At 38.7% G+C, this 23,345-nt stretch overlaps 2 protein-coding genes across 10 annotated transcripts in view; both read left to right on the forward strand.

The window, feature by feature from the left end:
* Positions 1-17,788, forward strand: part of RANBP3L (RAN binding protein 3 like) — a 43,239-nt gene extending 25,451 nt beyond the window's left edge. For all 7 annotated transcript variants that reach the window (XM_027606039.2, XM_027606037.2, XM_027606036.2 and 4 more), the window contains 10 exons: positions 414-485; positions 826-965; positions 3,678-3,781; positions 5,124-5,208; positions 7,597-7,699; positions 8,283-8,413; positions 9,785-9,905; positions 11,341-11,483; positions 15,194-15,383; positions 16,931-17,788. In XM_027606039.2, coding sequence (XP_027461840.1) covers positions 414-485; positions 826-965; positions 3,678-3,781; positions 5,124-5,208; positions 7,597-7,699; positions 8,283-8,413; positions 9,785-9,905; positions 11,341-11,483; positions 15,194-15,383; positions 16,931-16,974 — 1,133 coding nt within the window. In that variant the 3' untranslated portion in view covers positions 16,975-17,788. The remainder of the gene's footprint in view (positions 1-413; positions 486-825; positions 966-3,677; positions 3,782-5,123; positions 5,209-7,596; positions 7,700-8,282; positions 8,414-9,784; positions 9,906-11,340; positions 11,484-15,193; positions 15,384-16,930) is intronic.
* Positions 17,789-22,574: 4,786 nt separating this feature from the next.
* NADK2 (NAD kinase 2, mitochondrial) overlaps positions 22,575-23,345 on the forward strand; it is a 40,752-nt gene continuing 39,981 nt past the window's right edge. The window contains exon 1 of one of the 3 annotated variants that reach the window (XM_027605448.2): positions 22,575-23,176. In XM_027605448.2, coding sequence (XP_027461249.2) covers positions 22,589-23,176 — 588 coding nt within the window. In that variant the 5' untranslated portion in view covers positions 22,575-22,588. The remainder of the gene's footprint in view (positions 23,177-23,345) is intronic. The other 2 variants (XM_027605446.2, XM_027605447.2) reach the window with 2 other exon arrangements.

Raw genomic sequence — 23,345 nt, forward strand, 5'->3', positions numbered from 1 at the left:
CTTGATAGAAAAATCCCCTAGCATGACAGTCATCTCTCTCTAGATATCACTAGATTGGGGAAAGTGGCAGAATTTGCTAATAGTTTCATAACATTTTATAAGAAATACATATTAATGCACACGGAGGGTTCACTACCATCAGATTTTATAATATGTATTCATTTCAGTGCTCATTTTCGCGATTCTAAAAAAAAGTGCCTGTTCAATTAGTGGACCAATTTTCATTTACGTTTCTGAAAGTAAACAGAACTATGTGGCAAAACTCACTGCCATCACCCTTTTTTAGCGCAGCGCACTGCCTACAGTTTTTAGTGCCAACAGCGACATCTACTGGTAAGTTTAGTACAGGACCGTTAAAACCCGGATTCTGTAGAAACTTAGATTTAAAATGTGCTAAATATTTTTTCTTACAGTGAAGAAAAACAATGTTTTTATGATATCAACTCTTGTGCAAAGGAATGTGGATATGAACAGTACAGATCAAGGTATGTAGTTTATTACAAGAGCCTCTGAAATTTTACATTTTACATTTATATTTTAATTTGTTGGGTGTGTGTGTTGGGGTCTGGAGGTAGGGCCGAGTGACAAAACGTGAAAAAACAAATTTGGTAAGCCAAGTCCCATGGCCAAAATGAATAGGTATTGGGTAAAAGCTAGGGCAGTAGTAAGCATTAAGAAATTCACTGGCTATTTTGACATTGATCAGTTAACATTAATCCCTCATTTAATGATGACTTTAGAAAACAAACATTAAATTAGTAAAAAATATGGAGGAAGAAGTATTTCACTAAAGATATATTGACTCTTTAATTCTGTTCTTTTAAGGTCCTGTGAAACATTCCGAACATGTCCTAAGACCTGCTATTTTGCAGCCACCTCAAGCTCAAAGGTGTGAAAAAGTAAGAAAAACATTTGGACACAATACCTTGGAATCCTGCAAGACTAAGGAAAAAACAAAAAATAAGGTAAGAAAACCTCCTTTGGTGGGATTGACATCAAGTCTCCATCTTTCATTTAGTAGATTATTGTGGGCTCTACATTCAGAGTTAGGGGCTGCCTGACCTTTGTTCTGTTGCTGAAGCAGACTATAGATAGCAAACAGCCCTCAGTGACCTAATTAAAGTTGTCCTCTTAAATTGGAGAGTTGTTCCTAGGAACTAGTTTTGTGGTTTCTCCTAAGCTGTAAAGTTGAGGCCCTTTTGGTAGAAACCTCTGGGCTCTTGTTCTAGTGCACTGACCCCACATGAGAACAGGGGGAGCAATGAGATGGCCAGGACCAGGAGCCACGAGTCAAAAAAGGAACAGAAGTTTTCTGCATCCCCAGCTGGTCGACATCCCAGTGTGGCTTTGCCAGTTTAGGTCACACCAGGGATTCATCCAGACCCATCTTCATGGATAACGGGAGCAGAGGACTACCTGCTTGGAGTTGGGAATTGGGAGGACTGGGGAAGCTTCTGAAGACAGAGAAGAAGTCTCCCTTCCAATGGTTGTGGGTGGCTGAATCCCTCACTGTGGGCCTTTCTAGGGAGATTGATTGACATTTTGCTCAAGCCATGCAGATATGGGTTTGGGGATATTCTGTTGCCGTGTCTTCCGGAAGCCAATACTTGAGAGGAATGGCACCCAAGATTTTCAGAGTAATTCCATCCTTCATTTGTTTCCAGCTGAACTGTTGAGGGTTGGTCACCTGTTTTGTTTTGTTTTTCCATACTGAACATGAAGACAGCGACACATGGAAATTAAAAATACCAGTCATTTCATCAATGCAATGAAAAAAAAATCAGATTGGTACTAATCCTACCTCTGCCCCTATCTAACTTAGGTTTACATTCTTGGACAAAACACCCAATCTTCTCTTTTTAACAGTGAAGTGAGAGAGTTGAACTTGGTCAGCATTTGACAACATTTTTGTAATTCCAAACATTTTTCTTTGTAAGATATGATCTCATGAGACTCATTATGAATTTTAAAAATCATTTCATTATTTCTGCATGGTATATGGTGTGATTTTTAAGTAAAAAATATTTTAAATTTCAAATCAACATATTAGACATTTTTGTTTAAATATAACCTAATAATCATAACCATATTACATAACTTCTCACTTTTATCCATTTAATAAGTGATGCATGTTGTTTAGTGTTAAGGTATGTAAGAAAAAGTATGGATGTGTTGACTAATTTCTAAAATGTTATTATGTTGCACATGATTTTGGAACAGGATGTACTATAAATTATAGATTAAATTTTTTGTTACATGTTATGATATAAAAAGTAAATCAATATTTCTTCTTTGGCATGGCTAATTGGAATATTGCATTATGTATTTTTAAAATAAAATTTATCAATATTTTTCTTTAATTTTCCTTCTAAATGATAAAGAATAAGAGAAATTTTCAGGTAATTGTTTGTAAGCATTTCTTCTTGAATAAATCTATCAAACATATGAATGGTACTTTTTCCTATTTAGTGAACAGCTTAACTGTATGTGCCCATTATTGAATTTTCTCTAACAATGACCTTTGAAGATTTAAAGACATACTATACAAAATGCAATGTAAGGACTCTGACAAAATAATGAAATTTATAGATCTAGGGAAAATTATCTCTAGATGAATAATAGTTCATAGAACTATTATTTTCATGTTCCTTAATGACTTGTATATAAAATCAGCAATTTTTATTCACTGTCATTAATCAACGGTCACTTATTATGTACAATTTAAATAATACATGCCTAATAGAAACTGTTTTAAGTACAAAGGAGTAAAAACTACCATTTTGGCTAAGAGATAAATCATCTGAGTGAATCATGAGCATGCGCTTTGATCTCTGCTAACCAACAACATATATTCTCTTCATACATACTTCTCAGCTCTCAAATTCTGTTATAAAGGGAAAAATGCTCAAAATTATTTATATTGATTGGTATAAAATTAAAGTGGAAACAGACCCCAACTACCTTTAAAGATATGAACTCCTTGCAACATCTTTGCAAACCCCTGCTGGGGGAAGGGAGGTGTTCATAAAACATTGGAGATACTAGATCCGATCATTCATAGGGCTCCTTCCAGTTCTAAAATTGCTCACGTCTTCATTTATACATTAATTAGGTAATATACATTTGCATATACATCAGACAGAGTAACTAGTTGATTAAGTTACCAGTCAAAAATTTTTAGATGAAGAGATGAATGGGATTTCCTCTAATGTTTAATGACCATGCTGGTGAAGCTCTTAGGGTATTTTCGGGATTAAATAGTCCTGAAGGATATATCTGTGAAGCTAAAAATGAGAATTAACTCCATGTGGCTAAAAAGATAAAAGTAACAAAAGGAGGTGGGATTTCTGAATATGATGGCAAAGGGTATAGTCCCTGATGTCAGACAAACCCTGGCCCTGAGGTCAGCCCCATTCCTGGTTGCCCACACCTGGCCAAGTTATTTATACTCATTCGGTCAGTTTACTCATCTGTAAACTATAAAATTTGGATGACAGACATACAACCTATATAGAGATGTTGTGAGGAGTAAATGAGATAATATACACAAAATGCTTGGGGTAGTGCTTGAACATAGTAACTTTTCAACACATTTAACTGTAACTATGTTTCCTTGTCTGATGCTCCTCCCTTAAGGCAATTGAAAGGAACTTTCTGATGAATTGCCTTTCTTTCAGATTTCTGTGGGGAACTCTTCTTTGCTAAGTGAAAATTTATCAAGTGCCAGAATTTCAGTCCAGCTGACTACTAACCAGAATTGTTTAGGTGCTACATCAGTAGGGTAAGTTAATGATGAGGACACAGAAAAGATATCCTTTTATTCTTGCTTTCTTTTATCATTATAATCGTTTATGGAAAATAGCTTTCTGATACTGCACAGGTGAATTGCTAAGACTTCTTTTTTTTAAGATCTTATTTATTTATCTGAGAGAGAGAGAGAACATGAGCTGGGGGAGTGGCAGATGGAGAGGGAGAGGCAGACTCCCCACTGAGCAAGGAGCCCCATGTGGGGCTTGAACCCAAGGCCCTGGGATCGTGACCTGAGCCGAAGGCAGACGCTTAACTGACTGAGCCACCCAGGCACCCCAAATTGCTAAGGTTTCTATTTGAGATTTTATAAAGGACACAAGTTTACAATGTCTTTCAAAATGTCTCTAATATTTAAAGATTATCATATTAATATTGGATTATCTCCATTGCTTTGTTGACTTGGGTGAGAATATTTCAAAAACATCCAGCTAAATTTGTATTTAGTTAGGAATTAATTGTCTGGCTGATAGATTAGCCTCCCCCTTCTGTGGTGTTCTTCTCCCCACCCCCCCCCGGCCACTGCCATTTTTCATTATTTTGGGTGTTATTCCTTATTTATTGACATACATTGGATAGACAACAAAGAAAACAGTATAAATGTACAAAATGAAAGTTAGGATTTACCGCTATCACCAGCAAAGAAGGCATGTTTGATCTGAGGGAAGATTAAACTGAGCCATAGATATGACCAGACTCACATGATTAGGGCCCGTGTGAGTACCCCAGCACTTACCGACGGTGCACACTGGAGGTACAGCGGGGACCCCAGGCACATTGGCCTACAGATAGACAGCTGCGTATCTTTGTTCTCATCATGCAAAACACTTTTAGCAACAACAGCAACAAAGTTCCAGGATGAAAAAACCCCAATTAAACAAAAGCCCACTCAAGTATAACTGACAAGATAGATTGGCCGTGCTTTTGCCCTGGGGACCTCTGGTGGCTGGGAGCATTGGCCACTTGGGGAAGAGAACAGAAGAAATGAGAGACTGGAGAGGCTGTGCTGGAAAGGCAGGAAGATAAAGTCTGGGACAGCCCCTGGTCGATCACGCAGCCTGAACAGTGATAGGCATGACATGTGTTTGGACTGGTCTCCGTGTGTGCTGTCACAGCTGTCAGATATTTTAAATATCATCCCCGCGAGTACCTCAATTTTTCCTTCATTTCTCAGTAGCTGCAGATGAACAAGAGTTAGCAGATATTTTTATGCTTTACATAAATCTGTTAAATCATCTGATTATTTCATGTGCTAAGATCTATCATGGCTTTATCCATATATTTCAAATAGCAAATGTTCATTTCTTTTCCCCTAGATGTCAACCAAATGAAGATAAATATTCTTTTAAAAGCTGCAGTTCTGATTTCGTGTTCGGAGAAAACATGGTAGAAAGAGTTTTGGTAAGAATTTTGGCATTATAAAGAATTATAAAAGCTGTCACTTTGAGTTTCTGGAGGCATATTCATTAAAACAATGTTAAATTGGGGCATACTTTAACTCCTGAGTTCGAAGGCACATTTTCTTTCTTTAACCAGAAAGATTCTCCTGGGAAGCAAGTTCTAGTTGTTAGAATAATAGGCAGGAACCCAAGAGGAAGGGAATTGTATAATTATAACATTATTACTGATGAGAAATATCAAATAGTTCTTTGACGTGTGTTACACCCAAGGTACCCAAGGAAATCCCGGAATTATCTGCAATAGAGGAGCTTAACTGGTAATGATATTTTAATATCAGGTTTTCAATAGCATCTTTCATAACAAGATGCCTTAAAATCATTTGCCAATTTTTTCTTGTTAACCACAACCCTCCCCTTCAAGCTTTTTAGTGAAAAACATTATCATAACTTTTTTTTTTTTTTTGCAGGCTTTAAGAGGAAAATCATAGTGCTTTACTTGCCTAGGGAAACATACTTGCCAAGTGAAAACCCCTAAGGACCTTTACCAGCATCCCTATTTAGTCTTGGGCGTCCTCCTCCATGAGGTGCTTGCCCCTGTGCCCTCCGCAGCTAGCATGCATTAGGACTGCTAGTTACATCAAGGATCCAGAGGAGGCTACACAGATTTTAAAACCTGCATAGAGGCTCAGAATAACAAAGGACCAACTCATGAGGTCTGTCTATTCCAAGTTTTTTAGGGCTTTCACAAATCAATCCCTTTTAAGACTTGGTTTATTCTACACCCCCCTCAGGCTAAACCCAAATTCCAAGAGTAGTGTCATAGCTTTTTGGCTTAGGGGCACCCTCTGTCACTCTCAAGATGAAGGGTAACTCCACAGTTCTAGAGCTGTTGATCCACATCTTTGGATCTGAACCAGAATGGACCAACTTCCAGAGTGAAGTTCTAGGCGATACATTTAGGCACATTTCTTCCATATTGTTTAGTCCTAAATTTGGCACTAGATTAACCACAGCTTCTGTAAGATGTCACAGACACAAATAAAATACTTTCCAAGCCTCACAGGATCAAATTTAACATCCAATTCAACTTAACAAACATGTTTTGTGTTCTTATGATGTCTAAAGCTCCGACATTGGTCTCAAGTTTGGCTGCATATTAACAATCATCTCGTGAATCTCTAAAGGATTTAGTATGCCTGGGCATTTCCCCAAACCAATTAGATCAGAGTCTCTGTGGGTGAGGCTAGGTGTTAGGTGATTTGAATGTACAGCCAGGATTGAAAAACACCTGGGTGAGTGGTTATGCAAAGCAAAAGGGAGACACTGTGCTCTAGAGGTGCTTATAATCTAAGGGGAGACAGAGACATACCTGAGCAAATGAACTACAGTTGGGATTAGAAATTTGCTTTGAGGAGGTACCCGTATACATTTCCTGTGGGCACTTTCAATCTGGCTTGCAAAGGAAAACTGAGCTTCCTGTCTCTTTAAGATGATAACATCCTAGGATAGCAGGAGCTGTAGTGATCACTTGTATGTGTCCTCTGCTTAATCCTATAATCCCGTGACCTTGTGATCTGGGGGTCAGAATGCCCTCCTGACTCGTTTGCTGACCATGCACTGTTCCAGAGAGTCATGAAACTTTCTGTGCCTTTCTGTTTATTTTCTTAAAATGGAAATAATCACACTCATCTCTACCAATTTTAGCAGAATATCTTAGAATATCCAGTTAAATAATGTGGAAGAGTTTTGAGTTCATAAAGGAAAAGACAGAAACCCAAGTTCTGAAGTACTGTTCTAATTCCCTCTGTTCTGCGGGGGAATCTCCGGGATCATAAATGGCCGGGCAGTTACTCACTCTTTCTTCACAGGCCTTGGTTACAGCACCTGTGCAGGGCCCCGGGTGTGCTGCCTTAAAAGCGATTTTTGGCAGAAATTGTGTTAGAGGAAAAATTAAGATGAGCTCTGAGACAGTGAGTGGGTTCTCTGGGTAACTTGTATGATTATTTTGGATAGAGAGCGAGGCACTGGGAATACCGAAATGCCTTGAAACAGAGATGAGAGTTGCCTCTCCTTCGGGGCGTCAGGGTGGTCTGGTGGTAGCAGGGAACAGCTGCTACCTTCTTTCGGGTCTCTAAACCTTCTCGCCTTGGCCCTGGAATGAGATCCCCCCTGAAGTAGGCTGGTGGTAACCAGACTATGCTTCCTCAGAATCAGGACCAAGGTCCTGTGATGTGATAGGAAGGATTTCCCCGTAGAGCACACTGGGAACCCAAAACAAAAACATCGCAGTAGAGTTTGCCGTGTTGAACTAGACGAAAGAAAGGTAACTTTGGCTTGCTGCAAATATATAGGGATAAAATTCTGTAATATATCTTTTTCCCTCACCCAGGATATTCAACATCTCACCCAACCTCAACTCGAAAATGACTCAAACACCAGGGAAAAACCGTTCAAATCCACTCTAGAATTTCCTGTCAACTCTCCAAATTCAAGTAAGAATTTTGTCATTTGTAAAAAAAAAAAAAAAGATTCAACTAGTGTATTTCCTGTTTTCCCATGTCATTTGTTTAATAGCTATAAAATACAAAAAAAAAATAACACAGCGCTTTAAAACTTTTTGGTAAAGCTTAAAGCATACAAATATGGTTGTATGATACATAAGCTTAAACATTTTTTTACTTGAGCATATGAGAAATAATTAAGAGATTTATCTAAACTCGAGTAGTTTCACTTTTGGGGAAACACTCATTTTTGTTTTGTTTTGTCTTTCAAAGATTTTATTTATTTGAAAGGGAGAGAGTGCGCTTGCGTGCGCGCGCACAAGCAGAGGGGAGGGGCAGAGGGAGAAGCAGGCTCCCCGCGGAGCAGGGAGCCCAATGTAGGGCTCGATCCCAGGACCCCGAGATCATGACCTGAGCCAAAGACAGACACTCAACAGACTGAGCCACCCAGGTGCCCCGGGAAACACTCATTGTTATAAAAAGCTAAGGAGACCTGTATATTAATGGGGACAATAGCTTTTACAGTAGAGAAAGATGGGGTTTTATGTGTCTTTTCCCCCCTATTTTTTCTTAGGCACAGACTCTATTAAAAATATATCCCTAATTGAATCAGCTGCTGCTTTCTCTTCTAAGCCATCACCCAAATGCTTGCTGGAGAAAATTGATGTTGTAACAGGGGAAGAAGCAGAGCATAATGTATTAAAGGTCTGTATATCACACGTTGCTTTCTGGCAGCACGTATGTACATGAAGTCAAGTTTCTGTAAGCAGGAACCCCTTTAAAAATAAAGGCAGAAGTACAGTTTTCATTAGGACAGAGCTGCTTCAGTAAAACTGTGAGGGGCTTCCAAAGACTAAGCCAATAGTTTGTTGTATTCATACATTAGTATGTGTAATTTTCAGGAAGATGGATTATTGGGTTTACAAGCATTCATATTAGTCTTTTAGAAAGAAGACAGCCAGGCATCCTGTCTTAAAACAACTTCAGACCTAATTTTTATACTTTTCATGCCTACTTTTATAATCAGTGCTATCATCCTATGATTGAAAATTTCTACTTACCCTGGACATTTTTAAATGATAAGATGAATAGATTTCAGTTCAAGATAAAAAAATTCTGTCTTTCTTTGAAAAGTTCTTTTATATAAGTTTTGGATTTCATATAAAGCAAGCTTTTCAGAGATGTAATATTCAGTATCATACATAGGATTTGAATGTTGAGTGGCCTATCAGCCGAGGCACATGAAATGTAATTACTATGACATAATGGTTTTTCAACAAGGTGCAGATTTCCCTTTCTCTTTCTCCATCTGCTTTTACCCCCAAATCTCTCCATTTCTCTTCTCTTCTCCCATGATTTACTGATACATTTACTATACAAGTGTGCTTCCAAGCATAACTCTCAGATCAGATTAAAACGAGGTTAAGTGAAGTAATTCCTAGGGGTGAGGCCCTGGCATGTTGTATTTTTAACGAGTCATCTGGGTGATTCCTGTACACAGTAATATTTATTCTGGTAAGCACTAAATTATAGTACGGTATTCTGTGGTACCACATCCGAGTTCTGATGCTGTATTCCTCAAAAAATTCTGAGCATGCAAATAGTTTCACTAATCCTTTACTTTCACATAAGTTACATAGCTCAAATAACATTAAATTTCATTTAAAAGTTGGTATATATATTTTTAAGTGAAAAAGCACGATGCAGAAAGTATGGTATTCTACCATTTATAGAAAAAAAAGGGACATATGTATTGGCATGTATATACATACAAATATCTCTAGAAGGATAAACAAAATATTAGCAACAGCGATCACCTGTTGCAGGGGGTAGAAATTGACAGATGCAGAAGTAGGGTTGGGAAAGACTTTCCGTTTTGTACATCTTTTTTGCTTTTTGATATTTGAACTATTCAAAAATTGCATGTTTTAAAAGTTAAATTTTTAAAGCTGGTTTACAAATCATTAACAGGTTATTCTGGTAAAGTCAGACAAAGAAAAGTGTTAACAGCATAGGAAAGGAATCACTTTGAAAAAAAATTTTATATATTTGACATTTTAAAAAATTGTCCTTTAGATCAACTGCAAGCTTTTTATATTCAACAAAACAACACAGTCCTGGATTGAAAGGGGCAGAGGAGCTTTGAGGCTGAATGACACAGCGAGCAGTGATTGTGGAACATTCCAGTCAAGACTAAGTAAGGAATCATTTTGTAAAGCAACCCACTCTTTCTCAGAGCAAAATTACCAATAGGTACACATCATTTTCTGGAGATGTGTTATCAAAGAGTCAACACATCAGTCTGTTGAAAACAATTTTGTTTCTAATGTACTGTAGCAGCTTCCTGTTTAGAGCAGCCTCTGGTTCTGCCTCTGTCACTGACTAGCGACCTTGGACGAGGTACTTAATCTCTCCCTGCCCTAGTTACATCCGTTTCAAATGGGCAGAATAGTACTCCATGACTTATTGAGCAACTGTGAGAATTCAGTGAGATAATGCACTTAAGCACCTATTAGCAAGCCCAGCACACACCTCAACAGTAATCTCCGTATTATTTAAAGGCCGTACATAGAATGACATCATTTTTGATGAAAAAATAGTTTTTCTAAAAGAGAATATTTGCCCTGTTGTTTATTCTTGGCATTCTAAACATGACTTTTGGGTTGAGATGAAGGGTCAGTTTCCTAGGAAATAAAGGTGTGTGGTTCCTGAATCCTGCGTGTGGTTACTGACATCCAGAGTGATGGTGAGAATCTGGAGCCAATCAAACTGAAACACTCAGAAAGTTTTTGGCATCCGAAAAGATACACTGGGCATTGTTCAGAGGCCCAAACTGAAAGTGAGCCCCCTGGGCAGGGTGGGTAGGTTTACTGGTCAACACTGGGCAGTCAAAGCTGTGGAGGGAACCATTGGTAGAAGTTGGATCCATGTGTATGGATGTTTATTGAGCTTCAGATATCAAGCTCAAGAAACCAGTGAGGAATAGAACTCCCATGAAAAGAATAGGAACCGTGTCTTCAGTTCTATAACTGGCATACAGGTTTCTAAGTAACCCAACCAAGTATTATTCCCAAGGCAGGTGCTAGTTGTTTTTCTACTCTTGTTCAATGCCACTCTTTCCACTGCCTGCCAAAATTTGTGATGCATGGTGTTTACATTGCTGGGTAACCTGACTGTACATTTTATGTGGTATACCATGATCACCTTTCCACATCGGTAGTTATCTTTCTTCCCAGTTCTTAATGGGTTCACACTATTATCTTGAATAGCCATGTCATTTTTTAGCTAATTCCATTTTTTGAATGCTAAAGCCAAGTTTTCTCCATTGTAAACAATTCTTGGATAAATATTCTTCAGACCACTAGATCCTCAAAGGAGTTCTAAAATTTTAATCATTTTTTAATATTATAGTAAAAAAAATAATTCCAGCTTTTAAGCCAAAATTAGTCCTCCAACATAATAAAGCTCAATTTGAAAACCAACTTATAATCAGGCCAAATTACAATGTAATAGTGAAAATACAGTCTGAAAAACCACTGAGAGATTTACTTTGCTTTCAAAAATGGCAAATTCCCCAGAAGGTCAAGTAATCAACTGTTCTGTAGTCTTATATATTCACCTTCCCATTTTAGTTATGCGCAATCAAGGCAGCCTGAGGCTGATCCTCAATAGCAAACTCTGGGCTCAAATGGAGATTCAAAGAGCGAACCACAAAAATTTGCGAATAACAGCTACTGATTTAGAAGACTATAGCATCAAAGTGTTTTTAATTCAGGTAAGTAACAAATTACAGTGAGAGAGAATTATCCTACTCTATTTCTAGATCGCTGCAATTGCTAAATTGTTTAATTTCATTGTAACCTGCACCACTGGCAAAAAACAAAAAACAAAAAAACAAACCTCAGCCATTCATTGTGGTTGTTTACAGTTTAATATAAGACCTAAATTTTACATGAAATTTACAGATTAACACCAAAATCTATAGTAATCAATTGGTATATGTCCCAAGACATTTGGGACATAAATGTATTGATATATGTATTGATGTATGCTTCAAACCTCCACATTTTTCTTTACCATTATGTGTAATGGTATTACAAATTATGTCAACAATCTTACTAAGTTACCAAAGGGACTGTTGTCAAGACTGGCTCCTAGGAGTCCAGTGGAATACACAGCCCAGTGCCTATACTGAATGCTGAAATTCAGAAGGCTTTGAGATCACTGGAAAGGAACCAGTGAGAAATGGAAAAACACAGGGCTCATAAGTCAAAACAACCAGTCCAACAGCGCATTCCCATTCTGGACATGAGTCAGTCTCCAAGGTAACAGGATGGGAGCACAAGCTTAGCTTTTCCCGGCAGCAGGAATGCTTGACCTCAAACACAAGATCCAGGCACAAAAGAGAGTGATCTGGCAGGGATCAAACCAGAAAAAAGGTTAGGTTTCCCACATGGGCTGAGACCCAGAAGACTGGAGCAGACTGAGTACTCACGTGACTCAGGCAGAAGGTAACAGTACAAGTAAATTAGCTCCCATAGTAATGGAAATGGAAATGGAATGGAAAGTAATGGGAAAAAAAAGTTGCCAAGTGCCCAATGATGAAAAACCAAAGGTTTTATTAACTACCAGTAAGGGCACTGTTAGGTGTAAGTGATGTTGAGTATTGAGATGTTAGAGTAAGATAATGCCCAAATGTTGTTTACCATCGAGGGAGACAATCCTTGATACTCTGCCAGGCTGGATCCCCTGGCTTTGAGCAAGTAAAGCAGCCTGCCTATAGCTGATACTAAGATTGAGACCATTAGCTAAGATGAGATTCTGCTGTTCAGTATCTGACCCACGCTGGCTCCGTAAATTGTAGGATATCTGCTAGAGATAAGCCAGCTAAATGCAAATAAAAATCACCTCAAATTCCATTCCCAGGCATGGTCATTACTAACATTTTTCTTATATTTTAGCATATATATGTGTGCACACATATGTATGTATTTGATCTTCAGGTAGGTTATTTAGATTCTTTAACTTGATTTTACTCATCTGCCAAATAAAGATAATAATATACTTTATAAAGTGGTTGAATAGATTAGAATGCGAATATTTGATTATGAAGTACACATAGGTAACCTTTTCACTCATCAATGAAAATGAGTGTTTTCCTGTCATTAGTTCATTTTTTGAAAATTCTTTTAATAGGCGAAAAGAATTCTATTGTGCACCCTAATTTATTCCATTAATTCCACTTTGTTAAATAAGGTAATTTACTGTCTTTCATTATTATAAGTTCTGCAAGAAAGATGTGAGGAATTCTCTGTGTACATACATGTTAATTTTCTTGGGATAAGGTTTTGACTTGTCTTGACAAATTTCTCTTCAGAAAGACTGAGTCAATTTTCATTCTCGCCAGCATTTTCTTATGGTACTTCCTGGGAATTATCATTCTTTTAAGCATTGAGAATTTGTTATTCAAAAAATATATCATTGTGATTTTATTTTTAATTTCTTGTTCTGAATTCCTTGAACGAATATATCTGAATGAATTTGGCAAAAGGCAATATATTGACTAGTGGAAGACATTTAAATTTTAATGTTAGAAAGTCAAGGTGGCAGAGTAGTATTTATATTTCAATTACAAATACTCTTTCAATATTTATTAACTTACTAAGGAAAAATTACAGCTTTGCATATAATGTAAAAAATGAAATTAGGCAAGAGTCAACAATTATTTTCTCAACATCTACTATATAATATTTAGCACAATATGAGGAACAAAAATATTTTATTTAACTTATAGTTATTTCCCCCCAAAGCAATTAATGGAATTTAAGAACATGCAAATGAAAAAATATAACTCGGGGCACCTGGGTGGCTCAGTCGTTAAGCGTCTGCCTTCGGCTCAGGTCATGATCCCAGGGTCCTGGGATTGAGCCCCGTGTTGGGCTCCCTGCTCGGTGGGAAGCCTGCTTCTCCCTCTCCCACTCCCCCTGCTTGTGTTCCCTCTCTCGCTGTGTCTCTCTCTGTCAAATGAATAAATAAAATCTTGAAAAAAATATATATAACTTAAGACCCTTCTCCCAAAAAGTTGGCATGTAGTTTGTTCAACCCTCATTTCTTGGCTTTGAAAAGTAAGATAGCTTTCTGGAGGGTTAGCAAGGAGAATAATTTACCTAGATTCTCTGTGAAATTGTGAAAAGATACAAAAATGTAAACCACTGCCATGTTACCTTAAAAGAGCACTGACTTTGATGACAAAGATCTGGGATGCTAGCCCAACCAATTTGCTGACTAGCTAAGCACACTCAAGCAAGTCATTATACCTGTCTGAGCCTTCATCTCCTCATCTGTAGAGGGATGTGGGAAATGAGAATATACTGAATACTTGTGCTGGGTGCTTTTGCTAATATAAGTGAAATAAATAATTCACTCATGGTTTCATTGTAAGGATTGAATAAAAAAGAGTGTAGTAACCATAATTGTTATACCAGTGTTATTGTCACCATCATTTTTTATATTAACAGCATCCATAAAAGCAGCATAGAAAAGTACTGAGAACAGACTTTTGATGTGTTTCTTTTTTTTTTTTTTAAGATTTTATTTACTTATTTGTCAGAGGGAGAGAGAGAGACAGAGAGAGCACAAGCAGGGGAGAGCATCAGGCAGAAGGAGAAGCAGTCTCCCCGCTCAGGAAGGAGCCCGATGCGGGACTCAATCCCAGGACCCCGGGGTCATGACCTGAGCAGAAGGCAGACACTTAACTGACCGAGCCACCCAGGTGTTCCTTCTGATGTGTTTCTGATACAATATCATAAGGGTGGCTCTGTGGCACAATGGCCGGCACACTGAACTTCTACGATGCAATATTATAGATGGTTCTAATGGGCTCTGCTTTTTCACTGAGCTGTGAGGCTTGCATGGGACATCAAAACACAGTCATGTAAAGGAAAGGTGGTCTTTTTTTTTCATCCACCCTACAATTTTCTACAGTGTAAAACAGTGGAGGAAGGATAGTCTTCAAAGAGAAATTTTAAATCACAGAATTTCATTTCTCAGTTTAAAATGCACAAATTGGGACCTGTTATAAAATTATTCACTTTCAGATTGAATTTGCTTCAAGATGAATGGCTTTTTACTCTTTAATTTTTAGGGTTATTTATATTCTAGAATTATGCCATATAATTCCTTCCTTATTAATAGTGGAAGATTAAAAATTTCTAAAATGTGGCTATTATTAAGTAATTTATACTCCTAAGATTTTATTTATTTATTTTGAGAGAGAGAGAGAGAGAGAGGGCAGGGGAGGGCAGAGGGACAGAGGAAAGAGAATCTTAAGCAGACTCACCGTCAGTGCGCGGAGCCCGACATGGGGCTCGATCTCACAACCCTGAGATCACGATCTGAGCTGAAATCAAGAGTCAGCTGCTTAACTGACTGAGCCACCCAGGTGCCCCTATTTATATTCTTAACAACTTAATTTTCCTCGTGCAGGCCAGCGCCCAAGACACAGGATGTCTGTATGCAGCAATACATCATCGGCTCATTGCACTTCGAAGCTTCGATAAACAGGAAGATGTAAATCAAGCCGAAAGCCAGTCAGAACCAAGCCTCCGACAATTAAACTGCGAAAGCTGTGATGAGGAGGAGGAGGATTTGGTCCAAGTCACGAAAAATAGATCAGGTAAATAGCTTTGCTTTTCTTAAGTCAGCGGTTTAAGAAAGAAATCTTCTGCACAATTCTAATATATGAAACAGATTTTTGTAAAGTGGAACTAATCTGTTTAGAGTGGATGGGAATTAGAGTCCTAGCTCTTTGGATCAGAGGAATGGGTTTGTAAATCATTGTCTTCTATCTGTGGCCTTCATTATGATTTTGCCAAAAGTCGTCCCCATTGTGATGCCTGTATGTCATTTGCACATAAACTTAATAAAAATACCATAAAGTCTTACACTGATACACTGAAACTGACCCACTTGTTTCTCTTCACATGTTCTCATTTTCCTATTATTGGCTATAATAGAAGAAATTATAAATATATCATAAAGGTAAAAACACATTACAATGGAGCCCACCAGACAAATCTGGCTTGAAATACTGAAACTCTTATTTATCTCCTTTTTGGAATCTGACTGCTTTATTCTCAAGGACTTGAGACTTTTTGCCTAGGGCAAACAGTATTATCTTTTTTATTGTGTCCAGATTCATGAACTGAGCAAGGTTAAAGTAGAACCAGTAGTTAGCAGAGTTTCAGGTTTCAGTGCTTGTCCTGATGAGTAGATTTAAAACAAAAACCTATCATTATTTTTGGAGAGAAACATTGTGAAGAAAATAATAAGCCCAGCTCTGTTATATAAATGGTGCCAAGTATATTCAGTAATAGTTTCATTTAGGCCTGAATTCTGCTCTACAGAGAACTAAGTAACATACTTACAAAGACAGTGTGTTAGCAAGCATTCTATCAGAGTACAAGTGCAAGACTTGATGAAATATCTTCCTTTGCCTAATACTAAAAATGTAATCAAGAAGAAAAATGCACAAAATATGCAGATCAGGATTATAAACTGCTTGACTCAGTGAGCCAGAGAACTAAGTGAATATGATTTTTCTTGTCGTTATTAAACAGATGGTTTCTTATTCTTTAAAATGTGTGAGATGTATAAATAAAATTACCTTTTATAATGTTTATATGGTCAATAATAAAATGGGGTCTATTAGAAAATGGATTGGTATCCATTAGAAATGTTAACTTGAAATAGGATTAAATGGCAAAATTCTCTCATCAACAAAAGTCGCACTTAGGAAATCTATATTTTATTATATTCCATTTTAGGAAAGAGTAATATGCAACTATCCTCATACAAAATGAGAAACAACGAAATAATGCAAAGTAAATGTCAATCATATGAACCCACCGTTCCTCTGCCATTTTTCCCTTTTCATTTAGTACTTTCTCCAGGAGGTGTGGCATATAAATGCTAAACTGTTAGGAAAGCAATAAAAAGTCTATTTTTTAAAACTTTGTTGCCCATGAATTAAGGAAGGGTTTAATTATCTGAAATGTCATGTTTAAAATTAGCAACATTTCCAAATGTTACATATAAAATGTATATTCTATATATTGCATTTCCTCACAGTAAGCATATTCATGCATATTCATGTTGAGTTGTGTTCAGTATTAAATCTAATCTGAATATAACATTTTATAATATTTTAAATTTATATCACAGATGCTTCTAGGTGGACCCACAGACAGTCGGTTGCCTGTTCATGAACGCTATCTACTATAAACGTGACAACATCTACAAAAAGATTGGTCATCTTACTGAAAATACTAAGCCATCCTACAAAATGAGAAGATCCTATTCGTTCCTTGAAGAGTTTTTATAGCAAAGGTCATGAAAGATAATTTGGTGCAATTAAGATTTTTCTCTTACATAGTCTAATAATTGCACGGTTTTACATTTTGATTATTGTGGAGAAAATCACAGAATTTAAGAAATACACGGACTTTGGAAGTTCAAAATTTATCATTTTTGAAGAAGCTAATTTAGAATAGGATTTGATAACTAATTTGGACTATTCATCACATTGGTGGATATAATAGTTCAAATAAATTGCTGGATTTCATAAATATCTAACCAAAATATTTTTTCAGTCATACATTGCCTGGTCATAAAACAAATATTTTACAAGATTTCCAGTCATTTCTTCCAAAACGCTATATCTGCATACTAACATTTCATTAGTCATGTTTCTCTTCTGGGAAATGTGTATTTTCATTTAACCTTTGGATTTACTACTACTATAAGATTATATATTCATGGTATGAATTCCTTTAAAGATAGTATTGTTCTCGGACCTATATCCATTTCACCTTGTATATGCTTGACTCCAGTTCAGCATCCAATAGTTGTTGAAGGGATGAACAAAATACATTAACTATGTAACAAAACAGTAAGTATACAAAAAGTAAAATATGTTAACTTGTTCTTTGCTTTATGTAATTAGCTTGTCATTAATATTCTAATGGGTGTAGCTGTATAGAGACCTTTTAAAAAAACCAAATATATTCATATAAACCCAAATGAATTTTTTTCTTAAATGCTGTTATTGTGGTAGACTGTACTAATTTCAACATTTGTGCAACAAAGTTTTGATGCTCTTCTTTTGAGATTTGTCTCAGAGACACTTTATGAGTTACACAGAAAAATTAGTGCTTCTAGCCATATTTCATTTTTCAATGCAGTTTGATCGCCCCATGACTTCAAAATGACTTTTGATCATGATTCCTAAATATTCCCTTGTTAGAGGCATCTTAGTCTTCTCAGGGTGTCATAACAAAATACCACACTGTGCAGCAGTTATTTTTCACAGTTCTAGAGGCTGAGAAGTTGAAGATCAAAGGGTCAACAAAATAGGCTTATTCTGAGGCCCCTGCTCATGGTTGTAGGCTGCTGTCATTGCCTTGCATGCTCACAGGACCTCTTTGTGGGAGCACAGGCAGAGAGAGAGCAAGCTCCCTAGTGTCTCATCCCATAAGGGTGCTAATCCCATTAGACCAGGGCCCTGCCCCCTTAAACTTATCTAACCCTAATTACCCCCCAAAGCCCCATCTCCAAATTCCATCACATTGGAGGTCAGGGCTTCAACATATACATTTGGAGGAGAACATAAACATTCAGTCCATAACTAGGGAATAGGATTTATAATTCCAAAATGATTTCTGAAAATTTTTTGAACAATGACAACATATTTGGAATAATGGGTCTAACTTCACTAAATGCTACTTTGAAGAACAATATTCATTTGGATATATACATATGAATACACATTTTTTAAAGTTACATTATTTTGCTACAGTACCTTTTATAGTAATAAAAGCAATTATTTAGATAGATATATAGATTCATACATGCATACATACAGTATGTATGTATGGTTTGGCATGTGAAAGTTCAATTAATTCTTTTAGACTTTAATTTGGTTAGTATATAAATTGTTCAGAGTTTTGCTCTTTCCCTATAACTTAGTAAAAGTTAGCTACTAAGAGAGGCTTATTCATTCTAGTGACTATAGAAGAAATATAGCACCCTTCTAAATTAAGCAATGACTCAGGAAATGGAAAAGAAAAATTAATGTGAGAGAGGAATAGAGAAGAGGTAGAGAGAAGGGGGAAAAAATCAAAGAATAGCTCTAGCATAAAAGGAAGAATAAAAACAATGAGAAAACAGAAGTTTAAAGTTGGTTGGGTTTTTTAACCCCAAAAAATGCCTCTGATACAGAACACAGAGGAAAATTTTCTTTAGAGGCGAAAATAAACAGGAAGACATCTGGAGAAGAAATTAAAGAATCGGTTCTCTTTTCCTATGAGATCTTAGCTGATACGGGAACACTGTGATTGCACTAAATTGTTAAAGTAAAGCAGAGAACAGAGATCTTTATCTTCCTGACATGTTCATTCTTGTGCTCACTTTAGGGTGGAGATAAAGCAATATTTCTCAATGCCTTAAATATTTTAATATCATTTGAATTCATTCATTCTTTCTTTGATTTTCTTTGTACTTCTCTTCATATACCAAGCAAAAAAAACTAGACTACTTCAATTACTTATCTACACATTAATGTCAGTGCAACAGAATAAAAAATAGAATATCAGGAAGGCAGAGAGAAAAAGTGAAAATTTCTGGATTATGACATGGTTACCAATGCAGGAACAGGATATTTAGCTTATGACTTTCAAACCATTTTCTATCCACTCTACTATTCCTTCTTACAATTTTTATGCAAATATTTAGTAATATTTAGGAGGGGATAATAGAAGTTGAAACATCTTATAGTTTCTCTTTGTCATATATCTTGATCTAACCTTCTTTTTGGCTTTTCTACATATGTTGACCTTTCTGTAAGGTGAAGAGATCATCATACAATGATAATCATTTTCATAAGTTATTAGGTAGATGATTTCAAAGCATACAAATTAGATTTTGATAGAAGCTGCTTTTTGTCAGTGTGCCTGGGTGGCTCAGGCATTAAGCGTCTGCCTTTGGCTCAGGTCATGATCCCAGGGTCCTGGGATCGAGCCTCGCATCAGCAAGCCTGCTTCACCCTCTCCTACTACCCCCTGCTTGTGTTCCCTCTCTCACTGTGTCTCTCTCTGTCAAATAAATAAATAAAATCTTTCAAGAAAAAAGGAGCTGCTTTTGTCACAATTTACTTAAATATTTCCCAAATATCTAGATATATATTTAATGTATCTAATTATATATCTTATACTCAAGTAACCTTAACATTCTTCTCTTTCAACAAGACTTTAGACTCTACCAAGTTATTCAGCTTAATTATGGACCATCAGAATATTCTCTCGTAAAATACTATTTTACATCCATTACTGTCAAAGCCAGGAATCCTTAGACCTCAAGGATTAATACCTTATACAAGTCTTGGAATATGTGGATGTCATTTAAAAAAAGGGGTGTGTGTATCTTTCATAGAGTCAGAATGTACATGAAATGGGTTGGAAGGATACATCTTAACCTTTGTAAATCCTCAAGTTATGAATATCACAATGATATATAATTTTTCCCATAAAACGTTGAGAACAAATAAGCTTGAGATGTAGTTACCAGGTGGTTGGGTAAGCTCACTCACTAGAAAAGTATATCAGCCCTGCCAGAGATGGGGTTTGAGTTTTTGAAACTCAGTAACATTACAGATTATTTTAGTAGTTTGAGGGTTTTGAAATTCATATTAAATCCATGAATGCAAGCACTTCTGTTTGTTTTGCAACGGATAAATCACACCCACAGTACTGCATGATTTTTGACATCAGACTCGGGAGTGAACAAACTGGAATACATGAACACATTTAAAGTTTCTAAGAGGATACTTGCAAACTGTGGCATTGGAGAAGCTATTGAAATAACTGGCAAATGTGTAGCCTAATAAAGATTTGATGTAATAGTTTTCAAACAATTGGAAGTTTGCCAAAACTTAATTTCTGTGAAGCTAGTGGCTATAAAAGACTATTTCAGTGAAATTACCTTAAATTGTATCTTTTTAATTTCTAATAAGGTTGAGTATCTTTCAGGTATTTATTCTCTGCTTGTTTCTTCTAAGAAATTCCTGTCAAAGCTAAGCATGCCATTTTCCCATTTTAGTGGCTTCTTAGCATATACAGGATAAAATCCAAGCTCCTAAGCATGACACTTTCCATGTCTTTCCCCTGTCTGCCTCCCTAGCCTCACTTCCCACTGTGGCCTGCCTCCCTCTAAATTCTCTAGCAATTCAGAACTGCTATTTCATTGCTCCATACTTTTGCTCATGCTGTTTTCTCTGTGGAAATCCTTAGGATAAGGTGTTGGAAGGGTGAGAAGAGAAAGGATCTTGAGGATGTTCAAGTTATACACGAGTAACTCACACCCCACAGAAGTTAAGAGATGTGCTTAAATTTCCATTGCAAGTCACTACTAGCACCTGCTGTGAGGCAAAGTTCCTGACCAGAAGGGATCAGTGACCTACTAAAAGTAGACATCAGCCTTCATTGTGTTATTTCCTATTCTAATATACTCTCTGGCCCACAGTAGGGACTCCATAAATATTCAGTGAACCCATGAATGAATGTTGGTGGTGGTGGATAGCTAAAAAGGAAGAGTCCGGATTCAGGATCAATTTGGGCTTTGAAAGAACCTTGGTATCACTCTAGTTCAACATCCTCATTTTATAGATGAGGAATCCGCGGCCCAGAAAGCTGAAGTGACCTGCCGGAAGTCCACAGGCTAGTTATTGATAACGCTACGACTATAAAGAAGCAAAGAGGGCACCCAAGCAAATGGATGTAAGGAGCAGGAAGGATGAACAGTAGGACGTGGATTGCCATTTGATTCTCCCCTTGTAAAAGGAGCGTTTTCTCCTACTTCCATTACTACTAAGTCAACCCAGGGCCATGTGTAACTGCTCCAACAGCACCAAGTCTCCTTCCTCCTCTTGCCTCCCAATCCACTCAACAGTCCCAAGACAGATAAAGTCATTATTGTTTTCAGGACTCACTTCTTTCCAGTTAAGAGCCTTCAAAAGGCTAACTACTGCTTATAGAATGAAGTCCAAATTACTAACATTCTTACCTTTCTCTATTGACCTATCTACTTTTTCCATCTTACCTCCCCATCTAGAAATGCTCCACTTGGCCAGATTCCTCTACCCATTATCCTCTGATTTCCTCAAAGGCTACCCGTCTTTCTCTCCCTGGTATGATAGATTTTTGGTTGTCCGCAGGGGCTATAACTTGTGCAGTCCCACAAGGCACCGTGTTTAGATGGGCCAGGCACTCGGCTTACTGCTGTCTTGCAATTCTTAATACTTTCTGAGCAAGAAGCTCTGAATTTTCATTTTGCTCTAGGCCACGCAAACTGTGCAGATGGTCCTTGGTCAGTCTCCTTGGCCCCCAGCCCAGCGTTGGTCATATCGGCCATCCGACTAGATTTGGTTGAATGAAAGAGTAAAGAATCTAGTCTTGTGCGCAATAATGAAAGGGTCTAGCTTTATACGAGCCGATAAAGTGCAATAATGAAACCCAAGCGAGGAAGTGCCCAGAAGCACCTGCTCTCCCGCCTGGGCACTCGAAACCCCACCCGTCGCCCCCGCTGCCCCCGCGCCGCTTCAGACCGGTTCTAGCTGGATTCCTAAGGCAGCTCAATCGCCAAATAGAATTCCAGCCCTTCCTCCGGCCGCAGCCAATCCCCACAGCTCATCGGGCTCCGATACCGCTGCTGGCTCTGATTGGCCCACAGAGTTGGGGGCGGGCGGGTGGGTTTGGTGCCCACCCCGGGAAGGGGGTGGAGCAGGAGGTGGGCCCCCGGGGCGGCGAAGCGGCCACTGCGCAGGCGTGGATGGAAACGGCTACACAAACAAGCAAAACCCACCACCCTGAAGCCTCCGGCTCTTCCCCGCCCACCTTTCCCGGGCTGCGGCTCTCCAGCTTCCCAGTCGCCCGGCTTTCTCCGCCCCCGTCAACGTCTGGGCACGTCCCCCTCGCGGCGCGGGCCACGCACGGCGGTGCACTTAACCTCTCCCGGTCCGGCGCGGAGTTAGAGGCCCGGGCGGCGCGGGTGGTGCGCACTGCTGGTGGCGGGGAGCCGAGGCGGGAGCTCGGGCCTGCAGCCCCCGCCGGGCGGAGGATGACTTGCTACCGAGGCTTCCTGCTGGGCAGCTGTCGGCGTGTGGCGGGCGGCCGGGCGGCGGTGCTGAGGGGGCCGGGCGCGGGAGGCCCCGCCGCGCGGCCGCGGCTCTGCGGTGACGGCGGCGGCCGGCGGCACCTGGGGCAGGGTCAGCCGCGCGAGCTGGCGGGCTGTGGCAGCCGCCCCGACGGCGGCTTCCGCCCGTCGCGGGTGGTGGTGGTGGCCAAAACCACCCGGTACGAGTTCGAGCAGCAGCGGTACCGTTACGCGGAGCTCTCCGAGGAGGACCTGAAGCAGCTGGTGGGTCCCGGCGGCACCCCCCTCCCGCCCTGTTGTGTGTGGGCTCGGCCCCCGTTCACTCCCAGGCTCGGCAGCGGCTTTGTGGTGTGGCGAGAGCTCTCAAAAAGGGGACCACCCTTTTTCCCCGGCGCCCTAGATGCCCTGCCTTCCCAGCTCGATGCTCTCCACT

The sequence above is a fragment of the Zalophus californianus genome, chromosome 5 (assembly GCF_009762305.2).
Source record: "Zalophus californianus isolate mZalCal1 chromosome 5, mZalCal1.pri.v2, whole genome shotgun sequence".
NCBI classification, from domain to species: domain Eukaryota; kingdom Metazoa; phylum Chordata; class Mammalia; order Carnivora; family Otariidae; genus Zalophus; species Zalophus californianus.